This window comes from Panthera leo, chromosome D1, assembly GCF_018350215.1.
Source record: "Panthera leo isolate Ple1 chromosome D1, P.leo_Ple1_pat1.1, whole genome shotgun sequence".
NCBI lineage: Eukaryota > Metazoa > Chordata > Mammalia > Carnivora > Felidae > Panthera > Panthera leo.
In genome coordinates this window covers 71,075,710-71,090,237 of record NC_056688.1, presented here as the reverse complement: position 1 = coordinate 71,090,237, position 14,528 = coordinate 71,075,710, and the positions used below count along the sequence as shown (strand labels likewise).

Below are 14,528 nucleotides of genomic sequence, written 5' to 3'. Positions count from 1 at the left end.
AATAAATATTTGAGTCCTACCTTGTGCCAGGCATACTGTTCTTTGTATTGGCAATTCAGCAATTAACAAAATAGCCATATCCTTGTCAGTGTGGTACTGACATGGTTTATGGAATGGGGTACAAACATTAAATAAAAAATGTAGATAATATATATTCTGACAGAAGGTAATAAATGGTAAAGACAGAGAAAAAAGGGAGGGAAGAGGGTTAGGGTGTGTTGGCAAGGTGAGGTACAATTTCAGAAAGGATGGCCAGGGTAGGTGATATTTGAATAAAGATCTGGAGGAAATAGGGCCATGGGGTTAGAGCATTGTGCAACAGGTGAGGCAAGTGCAAACACTTGAGGGGGTAGGTGCCAGGGTTGAGGAATAGTAAGGCCAGTGTGTGAGAGGAAGTACAAGATGAAGCCAGACAGGTCATGGGGCTGGTGGTGAGAGGAGGGAGGGAAGATCATTGTGGACCTTGGAAGTCCCCACAATGATCCAGGTGCTTATTCCATGAAGTGGGGAGTCAGTGGAATACTTTGTGCATAATGAAGACATTTGGGTGATTTACCTTTACAGCGCCAGTTGGGCAACAGTGTGGAATACAGACTGAATGGGAACAAGGGTCATATTCCGTGTGCTCCTGAGAAATCATTAGAGTCAGTGGATATAAGGGGGTGACTTTACCAACTAAAGAACCTCACCTAACTGACTATCCACCAGTGAAACTGGGTGCTCAGTCACCTTGGGAGTCAGCAGCACGTAACTGACAGTCCCAGTAGATGTGAGGGTTGTTAACGCTGGGAAATTCCTACATCAAATAAGGCATTAAACTCTGACATCCCAGATTCCTTCCACTAATGAGCATCTCTGGTGCCACAGCATATATCACCCTAATCTCCCCCAGTTAGAATATAGGTTCCATGAATATAAGGAGTTTTGTCCCTTCTGTTCATTGATCTATCCTGGTGCCTTAAATAGTGTCCAGTAAATAACAGCCACTCAATTAGCATTTGTAAATGTTTGAATGTCCCTATTAAACATATTGCAGGTTTTTAGGGGTGCCTGAGTGGCTTAGTCAGTTAAACAACCGACTTTGGCTCAGGTCATAGTCTCCTGGTTTGTGGGTTCAAACCCCATGTTGGGCTCTGTGCTGACAGTGCAGAGCCTGCTTGAGATCCTTTCTCTCTCCCTCTCTCTCTGCCCTTCCCCTACTCATGCTTCCTCTCTCTCAAAATAAATAAATAAACTTAAAAAAAATATTGCAGATTTTTGAGCATCATACTTTTGTTCTCAGCACCTCAGAGAATAAGAATAGTTGGTTGGATGGCACCTGATGAATTTTCCAGGCCTGCCAGTCAGTGTGATTGCATTTCAGACTCTGAGCCATTGTTTCTAAAGGGCTTTGCAGGCTATAGGGTGTATGAAGGGTGCTTATGGGGAGGGAAGGCAGGGATGGGCAGTGGCAAAGCTGAGTCAAGGGGAAGTACACAGAGAACCTCTGGTGCTAGGGATCTCTGAACATGAAGGTGGATTGTCTTGGAGATGTCTCGAGTTCTTGTTCCATTAAAGGTGTTTCCTTAAAAGCTAAAGATACAGGATACAGAAGACCTATCCCATCCCAAGCATGTTGCCTTTGCTTCGTGGTCAGCCTGGTCAACAAAGTATTCACAGGTCTTTAGGCTTTCCTTGGAAAAACACCATAAATAGCAGTAGGGACGCCTGTTAAGTGTATTTAAAACCTCTTTTTTTTTTTTCTCGTCTTAATGAAGTTCACCAGTGACAGTATTTTTTCAAAGACTTCTGTGTGGGCACAAGCATTATTATGCATCCCCAGACACCCACCTGGCAGCTACGCCACTTCCCCCTGAGGTTTAACAGGATCGCCAACATCAAAAGGTAGGCTGACGGGGCTCACCTTTGCCACCAGATAAGCCAGTGAGACCTGCTGTTACGTTTATTGAACAATCAATACAACGAGATACACAGTATGTCTTTGCAATGATTTTATTTCATAGTTAGCTTTAGTTTACTTCAGTATATGTGTTGCCGAAGCGAGCACAGCTTTAGTTTATTTCAAACTAAAGAGAATGTTTTTAATATTAAGCATGCATTTATATGTGTCTTCCATGCTCTGTATCCGATGAGTTGCTTTCATTACAAATTAAAAGTAGACTTCGCTTCATGATGACCTGGAAAAAAACAATAACAACCAGAATTTTGTAACTTTATTGTGAAAATATTGAAATCTATTATCTCATTTACTCTTTAATACTAGCTAGTAGATATTGTTGCCTTTGATTCACAAATAGGGAAATTGAAGCTCAAAGAATGTGTGACCCATGGTCATATGGCTAATAGAAGGCAAATAGTTCTTGACTCCAAATTTATGTTCTGAATTCATATGTAAATATACCAAAAGTATGTCCCTACCTTTCAAACTCAAATGATAGAATATTCATAATTATAACTTCATGGGACAGACATTTAAATAGATTTGTATTTTCTAGCAGATGATCCCAGTATCACAGGGAGATACTGGGAAAATGGAGGAAAATGAACCTAAATTTTAGGAGTTTCAGCTACTGGAACTCCCTCTTCTCTTTCCAGACACTGGTTGGGCACATTGCCCTGTGAATTTTTCTACTTCATGAGCTTAGGGAGGGTTAAAGTGTGGACTGCATCCCTGCAATAACCAGTTTTCCAGCCTCCCATCTGACAGTACAAGGGCAGTCACCTTCCTGGAGTTGTTTACTGCTTAAGTCCAAGGTCCCTGCGGCGCCTGTTGTAGACTTTGAAGCCCATAGAGGTAGGCAGCAAGTTGGTGTTTGCCACGCTTCCGGCTTTGCTCAGCAGGCCTCCCAGCCAGTGGGCCACACAGGTGGCAGAGTTGCAGGTTCTCTTCTGGACAGTGACTCTGATTAGCAAGGTGGAAAAAGAAGAGAAGACCTGTTAGAGACTGGAACAGATACCTGCCACATAGAACCATCATCGTAAAATTACTGCTCTGAGAGGCACCAGTTAACCTTGTGTCTTTCCTCAATCACAATTGTCACTGCAGAAATACACAGGCTCTTGGGGAAAATGCCATGATCACTCCCACAGACATTCCCAGGGGTGTCAGAAAACCCAAGGTGGCTCCGGGTGAGTGGCCATGGAACACAGAGCTGTAACAGCCTGTCTTTCCTGTATAAATAAACTACAAATCAAGAAAGGCTTATGAGACACAGAGAATTATGGCCCCAAACTGATCCTAACACGAGGATTGTCTGGAAGTCACATCCCACTCAAAGGCATCAAATATCCCTTGTTAGAAATACAAAATTTCCCCGACTTACCTGGAAGAAAAGGCGATTTTACAGCGTTGGGTCCCCGAGGTGCTTACCTGTTCTTTACTGCTCCTGTTCTTCCTACTTGAGGTTGGTCCAAGGACTAGCTACTCCACCCTGCACCCAGCTACCACAGGGCTGAGGCTACTTCTAAGCACAGGTCCCTGAATCTGGGAAGCCTGTGGTGTGGGCCAGAGCAATAACCACCACCGCTCAGGTCTTTTGAGAAATATACTTTTATTCCCCATCGGCAAACACATTCACAAGCAGGACTGAGAAGCCGTGCTGTGAGTCCTCAGGGGAAGCACAGGGCTGCCCCCCATCTCTTCCTGCGTGATTCTCTTCTGGCCTGTTCCTCTTGCTCTCCTCCCATCTGAGGTTCCAGACATCCACTGCCATAAAGAAAGCCACCGATACCAGCAACCCGAGAGGACCACACGTATCACGATATAGGAAGGAAGGAAGGAAGAAAGGACATTAGAAAAGAGAGGGAGGGGTTTAATAGGCATCCTGGGTCATGCCATCGTGAGGGCCGTGGTCTCTCTCCAAGCTGCTGGCCATGACCCTTTTCTTGCCGGGTGCTCCGACCCCAATTGCAGTCTGAGGGAACGTGTGAAACTTGTTGAGGTCCTGTGTGTATGTGCCCAGCACACAGGTGCTCAGATTACTGCACCGCTTAGCTCGGAAGCTGTCCAGGCTGCAGGGAAAAGACATGCCAGGTGGTACCATGCACCAGGTCTGCCCCTGTGGCGATCGCCCAGAAGGTTAGACCAGGGAGGAGGCACTCTGAGTGGGGGCAGGAGGGGCAGGCAGGAGGGCAGCTCACACATCCTCCATTAGGAGAACTCCGAGGTTTGCTGAGCCAGGGCAGCGTGGGGCAGGGTTGCAGCGGGGAAGGGGTGCCCTTTCCTAGCCTTCCGCATGCCGCTCAGTCCTTCTTGCTCTGCAGAGAGGTCCTTAGGGTAGATGCAGGTGCAGCACATGCCAGGCAGTGCCGGGGCCGGGCCAGGGGCTGGCGTGAGCTCCAGGCTCAGGGGACACGGGGAGGTGGGGCTGGGGAAGGGCGTCTGGCCCCATGACAACATGCACGTCTCCACAGATCCTACACATCTCAAGCCCCCAGACCTACCTCAGGTACTGCTCTACCTGACCCCACCCTCTGCAAGGCCTTTGGCTTCACCTTGCAAATGTGCAATGAAGGCTCCATGTGGATGTGAGAGAACGTCAAGTGCAGGTTTACAAGGAGAAACCAATTTCTAAAATCTCCTGGGATCTGTGGGGTCCATCTGCTGGCCTCACACTTACCAGTCCTAACTCCTCCAATGCTGGGAAGTCTCCTCATTGCTTTCAGACCAGTTTCCGGAGGGAGGGATTTCATACCTTCCCCAGTTGCTTTCCGAAATGGATCTTTTTACATGTGGTCTAACCATAGTCTCTGTGTGGGACCTGTTTTCAGTGGTGCGTGAGAATAGCTGGGCCCCAGGCCGAGGAGAGCCATGGCAGTGTGCTGGCCTCCTGTCCAGCCGTGTTCCATCTTACCTCTTAGGATATGCCTTCCTTGGCAGGACAGGAGGGAGGGGATGCCCTGAGCCAAGTGGAGTGGGGATCCTCACCTGGAGCCCTCGGTCTCCTGCTCCTGCTGCTGTTCACGGGCCTTCCTCTGCACAAAGTCCTTCACCATTGCAGTCAGCAGGAGGCGCAGTTCCTCCTCATTGAGCATAGCAGCGTCCTGAGGACTCTCCAGAGCAGACCTGGGGAGGGGAAGAAAACACAATAGAAGCTCTGGGTCGCTGCCTGTCTCTCCCAAGATAAGCAGCCAGGCTTCCTAGTAAAAGCAACAGAAGCATTCTGTCAGATCAATGAGTTATCTGAAATTTATAATAAAGAATATTGTATATCAGTGCTGTTTTTCAATTATGTGCTACACACCTTATATCAGAAAATATATACTCCCCTTTGCGCGGCTCACCAGTTGGTAAACTTTCAGCACACCACAATTTTGAGAATGGAATTGTCTGATCCCAGGAGAAGTGGGAGAGGAGTGACCTCCAGGCAGGGCTGGCTTACCTGAATGGTGCTGCCTGGAGCATGCCCACCTGGTACAGGGCCAAGATGCCAAGAACCAGGAGAGGAGAGAACTTCCAGAAGCCCATGGCGCTTCTCTGCAAGGGAAAAAGAATGTCATTTTCTGCACCAGTTTGAAGTTCCATGAGCCCAAGAACCTGGACTCTGGTCCTGCTTCTTTCTTCCTGTAACTCCCTGGCATGGTGGCTTCAGGCTGGTAATGCCATTCCTTTCCCCAGTGTTTCCTCACTGGGGAAGTGGACTGTGGGAAGATCCAGTGAGACTGAAGCAAGCTATCCCAGCAGGACAACTGGGGAAAGAGGACTCAGTCCATAGCCCCCTCCCCACCACCTCACACACTACATTACCTGCTGGCCAGGTCTCCATTGAAGACAATCCCGGGACAATCTCCTGTTTCCTACCCAGAGCTGTACTCCCTGTGTAGGGCTTTTGATCATATCTGGCCATGGTGTGGGGCGGTGGGGGGGGGGGGGGGGGAGTTAGCTAAAAAGGGAGTATCTGTCCCATTGGAATCTTAGGGAAACTGAAGAAACAAATATTACTGCTCACCTGCTCTGCACTCTAGTAGAGAATCCCCTGCAAGAACCAAGTTTAGCAGAGTCTTCTGAAAACCAGGAAAAAAGCTCCCAGGACTCACTACTGGGGCTTTCCTTCCCGGGCTGCCGGCCCCTAGTCATTGCACCTATTTGCCACCCACTGGCGCTGGTCCAGGTTCCGAACCGATTTCCCAGGGACCACTAGGCACAAGACATGATCCCGTGAGCACCCTTGTGTCCTACTGTGTGCACAGTGCCTGCGGAGCTCCAGCGTCCTGAGCGCAAGTGTAGCAAGAGACAGCGAGACTGATGGAAAAATTAAAGCGGGAAGTCTCCGAACTGAGACAGCTCAGTGTACCTGGGGTTTGAATAGCGGAGTAACAGATTTTGTGACGAAGAGACCCAGACAGAAGTGCCCAGAGACTCAAAGATGGGCAGGAAGAGCAGATACAAGAACAACTAATGCAGAAGAGGGAGAGAAGAAGAGGGAGAGAGAAAATCATACAGCAAAGGTAGGAATCTCGGGGCTCACCTGGCAGCAGGCAGCAGGTGGCTTGGAGCCCAGGCAGTGGCAGCTGCGGTAGCGTTGGCGTCGGGCGATGGCGCTGTGGAAGTGTCAGGGACACTTGAGCAGAGCAGTGGCTCGGCTGCCTCCCAGCACCAGCAGCTGCTCTTATTCCCGCCGCTCTGGGTCTGGGTGGGGTGGGGGTGGGGGGGTCCAGGAGCTCTGAGCAACCAATGAGGGAAAAGATCACGTACCCCAGATGGATTGTGTCACCCATTTGCGTCTAGAACCTAGAACATTCAGCGGGACCATCCCACTTGTATTTGCATTGAGGTCATTGATGGAAGTGGAGGGAGGGAGAGGGATGGGACCAAGAAGGAACATCCTTATAAAGTGAGCAGGAAGTTGAGGGCAGTTTGATGTCATGGTAAATTTCACCGGTTAAGTTCCGCTGCACAGGTTTTGAACATGTGCCCCACTCTGTCCCCAGCTTGCGTTCTTACAGGGCAAGATCCAGGAAGCAGGGAATCCTGGCTCCTCAAGTCTGACCCGAGACCTCCCCACCCCCGACCCCTGTCCAGTGGAGGCTTGGAGGGATGACAACGTGCATCAGTGTTGATTCTGGGCTGGAATTACTCTGAGGGGCAGAGCTCCCAGGAAGTCGGAGATAGAAGTGATAGCAAGAACTTTGTCAGAACTCAATTCCAGCTGTGCCAATTCCATGCTGTAGAATCAAGGGCAGGTAACTTCTTAGCACCTCAACGTACTCACCTTTGAAATGGGGACCATAGTCCCATTTTGACAGTGTGGTGTCCTTAGTAACCATGTACCTGTCCCATAACAAGGTAGAGATTTAGAAGAACACTCAGGCCCAAATGGGGGATTCTGTGAAATCGCGATCGGTTTTCCTTCTTCCCACCCTATGTGGCTTCCTGGACTCCTGCTGAGTGGTCTGTCACGTGCGTAGGAGTGGAGAGCCCTGCTGTGCCTCAGCATAAGTGTGTAAGGCACCAATGCTTCCCAAGCCACCAAACAAACCTCCAGCCCTTCCCTCTTCCTATCCGCTATCCATCACCCCAGGTCCTCAGCCTGCTGGAGCCATTTGCTCAGCTGCCCCTTGCTTCCGGCTGCTGTTTGCCAAGTTGTCCCCTGCGCCCACATCCCCCGCACTTCAGTCCTCCTCTAGAGAGCAGGGAATGCTTGCAGGTACTGAAGAGTCCCTGCGGACACCAACACTCACATTCAAAGCTTTCACACACACAAACTCACTTCTGTCTCCAAATCATGTGCCCACTCCCCAGAGCTCAGGCAGGCACAGGGGTCTGACACACGGGACACCCTGTGGGTTCTCTCTGAATCGCAGCCCAGCCTGCCTCCGAGTCTCTCCCCCATAGGATCGCGTGCACACATGGCATGATGCTGATCTGCTCTCATCAAATGCACTCACTCTCATTTTTCACAAAAAAATATTTATTTTGGGGAGAGCGAAAGCAGGGAAGGGACAGAGAGATGGGGACAGAGGATTCGAGGCAGGACAGAGAGATGGGGACAGAGGATTGGAGGCGGGCTATGTGCTAACAGGCTGATAGCATTGAGCCCGATGCAGTGCTCGAACTCACAAATCGGGAGATCGTGACCTGAGCAAGAGTCAGATGCTCGACAGACTGAGCCGCCCTGTGCCACCGCACTAACTCCCAATTTTAAGCGTGCTCTCTAACATGCAGTTATTCAGCACCAGATCCTCTCCGGGACCTATCCCAACTGGAGGGCTTTAGGACCTCTCCACCTGATCTTTCACTCCTCTCCTGCCTGGAGGTCCAAGGTCCTGACTTGCTGCCCTCCGCACGGAGAGTGCCGAGAAAGCGGCTTCTCACTGTTCCCGAGGATCTCCGGGTGTGAGCGAGCAGCGCGTCCAAGCCTCAGCCCCTACACACTTCCCCGGCGCGGCAAGCATAACCGTGGCGGCAAGTCTGGTATTCCAGCCACAGTGGGTGGGGACTGCATCACGGGCTGTGGCGGGCAGGCAGAGACCCCAGTTAGGTGGTTTTCCCAGGCAGAGCAGAAATCCTGCCCGGGTACGTCCTATGTGATCCGGGCAACGTACCCGGGCAACGGTGCATCCCTATCCTCAGTCCCCAGAAGCCTTTGCGTTTCATAGAACACACCTGCCTTTTGCCACGTCTCTTTCCCTTCCAATTTTGTGCCTCTGTGTTGGGGACACCTAACTTCCAAGATGCTCTATTCAGCATTCCTCGCTCTTAACTCCTGGTGCTGCCCCCAACGTGAAGGAGTAAGTTCGGAGCTACGAAACTGTTCTCTGAGTCCATCCCTGATTTACCAAGTAAATACAAGGAAATTTAGACCTTCGTGTGTGCAGATTGCTAGCTTATGTCCAGCTATCCCTAAATCCTCTCCCAACTTAAGGCTAATATATAAATCGCTAAGGAAGGGGCACCTGAGTGGCTCAGTTGGTTACTTGCAGGGACTCTTGGTTTCGGCTCAGGTCAGGATCTCACGGTTCCTGGGTTGGAGCCCTGCATCGGGCTGTGTGCTGACACTGCCGAGACTGCTAGGGATTATCTCACATTGTATCTCTCTCTGCCCCTTCCCCGTTCTCTCTCTCTCTCTCTCTCCACACCCCCCCCCCCCCGTCTCTCAAAATATAGAACTTTAAAAAATAAATCACCAAGGAAAATACTGATGTTAAAATAGCAATTTGACTGTTTTGCTCTTGATTGATTTTCTAATCTTATTTCGTAACTTGGTGTGAAAGGACCCACGTGTGGGCTCCGTCTGCATCGGGACTCTAGTCCCTGTCTTTGGCCTCATAGCCACGACCTCAGCTGGGGGAATGGTAGCAATGTCTCCTCCCTGCTGTCAGTTCCTGAGTACACAGACTCTTGGCTGGACACTGAGCCCAGCACCAGGTCCCACAAGATCATCTCCCACAAAGCCCTGAACACTGCTGCTGGCGGGCTGGGTGAACAAACCACGGAAGTGCATTCTCCAAGAAGTTTAGAAGATCAACAGCCAACAACTTCCTGATCATCTTCTGAGCCAGTTCCAACCCCCTTCACACAATCAGGGACCCCTACAGCCATCACTGCCATGGTGGAAGGTATCTGCCAGTACAGACTACAGGTGCCTCACAGGTACCTCACTCAGATCCCTGACAAGACCTTGTCCATGAGCATAGCGGATGCCTTCACCATAGGGACACCTCCGACACAGGACACAGTAAGACCCCCTACACACCCCTCTCAAGAAGGACCATGGCACCCCTAGTACCCGCATTGTAGGTAGTCTGCGGGCTGTGCCCCAAGCGATCCGACCGATGCCCTCGTGGACGACAGACTGAGGACAGTCAGTTGGTATTTCTGGGTCCTGTGTGTCACCAATTTTGGATGGGGCCGGAATCCCCACTAACTTTCGTCCTGTCCTGCCTTGTTAGCTGAGCTGGGAATTTTCAGCGAGTCAGGGATAACCTCAGTCCCGCTGACTATCCTCTCATTCTCCTTGCACGAAATAATTTAAAGAGAGAAAATAAATCCAAAACCATTTTCTACTGAGCTACATGCCTGATTATCAAGTGAAAGCAAGGAACAAGTTCAGACCTTTCTGTGTGCAGATGGCTTAAACTGAGACAGGCAATCCTTGAAACTCCTCTGGGCTTCTCGTGGGATCGCCTGCACACACAGCCTGACAATGATCTGCTCTCATCATACCTGCACTAACTCTCAATTTTAAGCGCACTCCCGAAACACAGTTATGCAGCACCTCAACCCTCTCCAGGACCCAACCCACCTGGAGGGCTTTAGGACCCCTCCACCTGATCTTTCTACTCCAAGCTTGCCGGGAAGGTCGGAGGTTCAGACTTGCTGCCCTCAGCGGGTAGAGTGCCTAGAAAGAAGCTGTGCATTGTTGCCAGAATCTCCCAGTCTAAGAGCAGAGTGTGTGATTCTCAGGCTCTACACACTCTCCCAGCACCGCTGCAGGTGCGTCGGCAGCCGCGGGCTGCAACTACCCCGCCCATAAGGCGGGCTGTGAACGTGGTTGGTGGGCCTGCATCACGGGGCTGTGCTTGCAGGCAGAGACCCCAGCCAGGCAGAAACCACCCCGAGTGTGCCGTGAGTGACCAGAACCACAGTGCACCCCCATCCTCGGTCCCCAATAGCCTCAGTGTTTTAGGACACATCTGCCTTGTGCCGCATCTCTTCCTCTCCCAGGTTGGTGGCCTCTGTGCTCAGGGACAGCCTGCTTCCAAGATGTCTTTAATTCAGAGTGCCTCCTTTTTAACTCTTGGCGCGGCACTGCCGTCAGGGAACAAAAGCTTGGGGCTGGAGAACTCCGTGCAGGTTATGCTGGCAAGGCTGCAGGGGAACCCGGGAATGGTCAATAGGATGCAAGTGTGCTTAGGCACAGAATAAAGATTGGTGAGCGGAGCAAGGGACAGGGCTCAGGATGGTGGATCCCAGGCTCAGTGAGTGCATGCCAGAGGCTACACAGACAACCACTGCTGACCCAGTCTAGGACCTTGGCTCAGCAGTTGAGGTCCTGAGCTTTCCACCTGGAGGTGCGGGGCCAAACTGGTGAAGGCGGCAAGCAGATACTGGATGGCAGGACGGTTGGACTCTGCCACTTGAGACAGTCATAGGGGACTTCTCTCAGGTGCCACATACTTTGACAGAAATGATTTCCACTCCAAGTCTTGAAGTTTCTAAATAAGAACCCTATGAAATCATTTGTAAATATGTACGTCCGTGGACTGTGTTTTGCTGATGAGAGAACCAGCCATAACTTCCTCCAGTGCAGTGGTGACGAATGGCTAAGAGATGACTACTGTAGTGGCCAACTTCATGGCTACCTCACTTTGCAGGCTCAGGACTTTCCCTCTGGCTTCCATGTGTGCCCTGAGCCTTCAAAGCCAACGTTCATTCCTCACTCGGAAATCTTTCGTGGTTACAAACCACAGGCTGGTGGTGTGTGACAAGAATCAGGGTCTGTACCCAGAAGGTGCTAGAGTGGCTTCCAGCCATTTCAAGTTTTACTTTAAAGGTCAGTCTGTCTGCAAATAGAGCAATTTAACAGAGTAGAGAGCCCAGAAATAAACCCACGATTATAGGGTTAATTAATCTATGTATGACAAAGGAGGCAAGTATATGCAATGGACAAAAATCGTCTCTTCAACAAAAGGTTTTGGGAAAACTGGACAGCTGCATGCAGAAGAATGATCCTGAAGCACTTTCTTACACCGGTGATACACAAAAATAAACTCAAAATGGAATAAAGACCTACATGTGAGACCTGAAACCATAAAAATTCTTCAAGGGAGCACAGGTAGTAGTTTCTCTGACGTCAGCCAAAGAAAAAGTTTTCTAGATATGACTCCTCAAGCAAGGGAAACCAAAACAAAAACAAACTATTAGGACTACATCAAAGGAAAAAGCTCTGCACAGTGAAGGAAACAATCCACAAAACTAAGACAACCTACTAAATGGGAGAAGATATTTACAGATGGTACGTCCATTAAAGGATTAGTATCCAAAATATAGAAAGAACTTATACAGCTCACCACCAAAAAGTAAAGAATGCAATTAAAAAATGAGCAAAAGACATGAAAAGAGAGTTCTCCAAAGAAGACATACACATGGCAAACAGACACATGAAAAGATGCCCAACATCCGTAATCACCAGTGAAATACAAATCAAAACCACACCGAGATACCACCTCACACCTGTCATTATGGCTAAAATCACAAACCCAAGAAACAAGAGATTTGTTAGTGATATTGTCCTAAAAAAGGAACCCTCATGCACTGTTGGTGGGAATGCAAAATGTCACTGTGGAAAACAGTATGGAGGGTCCTCAAAACATCCAAAAATATAATTACCTTATGATCGAGTAATTCCCCTACTCAGTATTTATCCAAGGACTGCAAAGCATTAATTTGAAAAGACAAGTTCACCCCTGTTTATTGCAGCATTATTACAATAGCCAAATATAGAGGCAACCCAGTGTCCACTGATAGATGAATGGATAAAGAAGATGTGGCATAGGGGCACCTGGGTGGCTCAGTTGGTTGAGCATCCGACTTTGGCTCAGGTCATGATCTCGCAGTTCATGGGTTCGAGCCCCACATTGGGCTGTGTGCTGACAGCTCAGAGCCTGGAGCCTGCCTCAGATTCTGTGTCTCCCTCTCTCTCTGCCCCTCCCCTGCTCATGTTTTTTCTTTCTCAGTCTCTCAAAAATAAATAAACGTTAAAAAAGAGTTAAAAAAAAAAAAGAAGATGTGGTATATAGATACAATGGAATATGACTTAGCCATAAAAAAGAATGAAATCTTGCCATTTACAACATGAATGGATCTAGATGGTAAAATGCTAAGTGGAAAAAATTCCTTCAGAGAAAGATAAATACCATACACTTTCACTCAAGTGTGTAATTTAAGAATCAAAGCAAACAAAGAAAAAGGGACAAACCAAAACATAGACTCTAAAATATAGAGAACAAACTGGTGCTTGCCAGAGGGGAGGTGGGTGGGGAGATGAGTGAATAGGTTCTTACTGTGATGAGTAATGAATAGAGTTGTTGAATCACTATATATATAGATAGATAGATATAGATATGTATATGTATATCCCTGAAACTAATATGTAATATGTAAACTGTATGTTAATTATACTAGAATTTAAAAAATAATACAGTTGGTTTAAAATAAAATAAAATAAAATAAAATAAAATAAAATAAAATAAAATAAAATAGCCATTTGTCCATTTGACCTTTGATATCATGATCTTATCTCATAGCTTTATACCTGGAAATCAGGGTACATTAGAAACAATCTAGTTTGGAAAAACAATTTTACAGCAAGCTGATAAACTCTACCTGTAACATTTATTTCCATTCTTCTGAATCAGATTCCTGCACTTTCTTATTTAAAGTGTTTTAAAAGATGATTTATCAGGGTGTGCCAGAGTCTTGTACCTGGTTGAAAATTCTTATGTGAGTTTTTATGCATTTAAAAGGATTATACCCAATGGGTTGCTCCTTTAATTCTACACAGCTTGGGTATGATACAGACTCAGCAATGACACCAAAACCACAACAACAACTGCAGGAGCAGTAGCAACAACACCACAAATTCATTCTCTTTAACCTGGGGAAAAGTCAGAGCTGTCAAATTTCCTGGAGAATCTCCACCGAAAATGGATTGCACTGGGTTCTCCAAGGAGGGAGCATGGAAGTTGCCACTCTGTCCTAACAATAAGTGAAAAGCTGAAGAGACTGAGGGGAAAAGAACAACCCCTGTAGGATCCTTAAGAGAGGTGAACACATAGCAAACCTTTGCCCTCAAGATTGGAGAAGCAGATGAATGCAGGGAGTTATGTCTTACCAGAGCAAACGCTCAACAAGGGCAAATCTCAGTGCTTGGAGCTAGTGCTGGGGTAGGTCACCAGCAAGCTGCTGGAGGCTCAGTGTGGGCAACTCTGAGAGTTAAAAACTCCAGGGACAGACACTCACTCATAGGAAACTCCCACAAATGTGCATTTTACCCCCAGGAACTTGACCAGGTTCTCAACAGTACATGTGAGAGAAAAATCCACTGGTGGGATTTACCTCCTGGAGCTGTACCCAGTTCTCAAAATGAATAACAGAAAAATCACCTAGTGTTGTTCCTAGAGAGGGAGGGGAAAGGAACCAACCACTTTTTTAATATACCAGAGCTGCTTCTTCAGAAGGCCTGCCCTCAGGAGAAACCATTTAACCAGAGACTAATGTGCCGAAATATCATCCCTAACTGACCAGGGGGAAGGGAAATACCCAGCTCTAATCAGCGCTAGCCTTCCAACAGCCAGAAGAGCCTAGAACCAAAGGGATGACATCAGTGGATTTTAGAATACACAGGGAATGAGAGAGACATTTATGGCAGAATGAAGGAATGGGATGTTGTGTTCATGCGATCTTCCTGGACTCTCACAGTGGGAAAATAAGAAAACCCAGCTGACTTTGCTGCAGAGTGGAGTCAACTTGCACCAAGGGCTGCTCTCCCAACCCTAAGGCACCTTCTTTGCTCTGGGCACCAGGG

The 14,528-nt window shown here is 48.2% G+C and overlaps 1 protein-coding gene and 1 long non-coding RNA gene across 3 annotated transcripts in view; one reads left to right on the top strand and one right to left on the bottom strand.

Moving 5' to 3' along the window:
• The window catches only part of LOC122200055, a 67,135-nt gene that overhangs the window by 19,753 nt on the left and 32,854 nt on the right, over window positions 1-14,528 (top strand). The window lies entirely within an intron of this gene.
• On the bottom strand, window positions 2,737-5,504 carry LOC122200053 (calcitonin receptor-stimulating peptide 1-like). 2 transcript variants are annotated; one of them, XM_042905470.1, is made up of 3 exons: window positions 5,382-5,504; window positions 4,928-5,065; window positions 2,737-2,902 (listed from the first exon to the last, which is right to left on the bottom strand). In XM_042905470.1, the coding sequence occupies exons 1-3, from the start codon at window positions 5,465-5,467 to the stop codon at window positions 2,737-2,739; spliced, it is 390 nt and encodes a 129-aa protein (XP_042761404.1). In that variant the 5' UTR covers window positions 5,468-5,504. The 2 variants fall into 2 exon arrangements, with proteins under 2 accessions (XP_042761404.1, XP_042761403.1); XM_042905469.1 differs by lacking the exon at window positions 2,737-2,902 and adding an exon at window positions 3,813-4,011.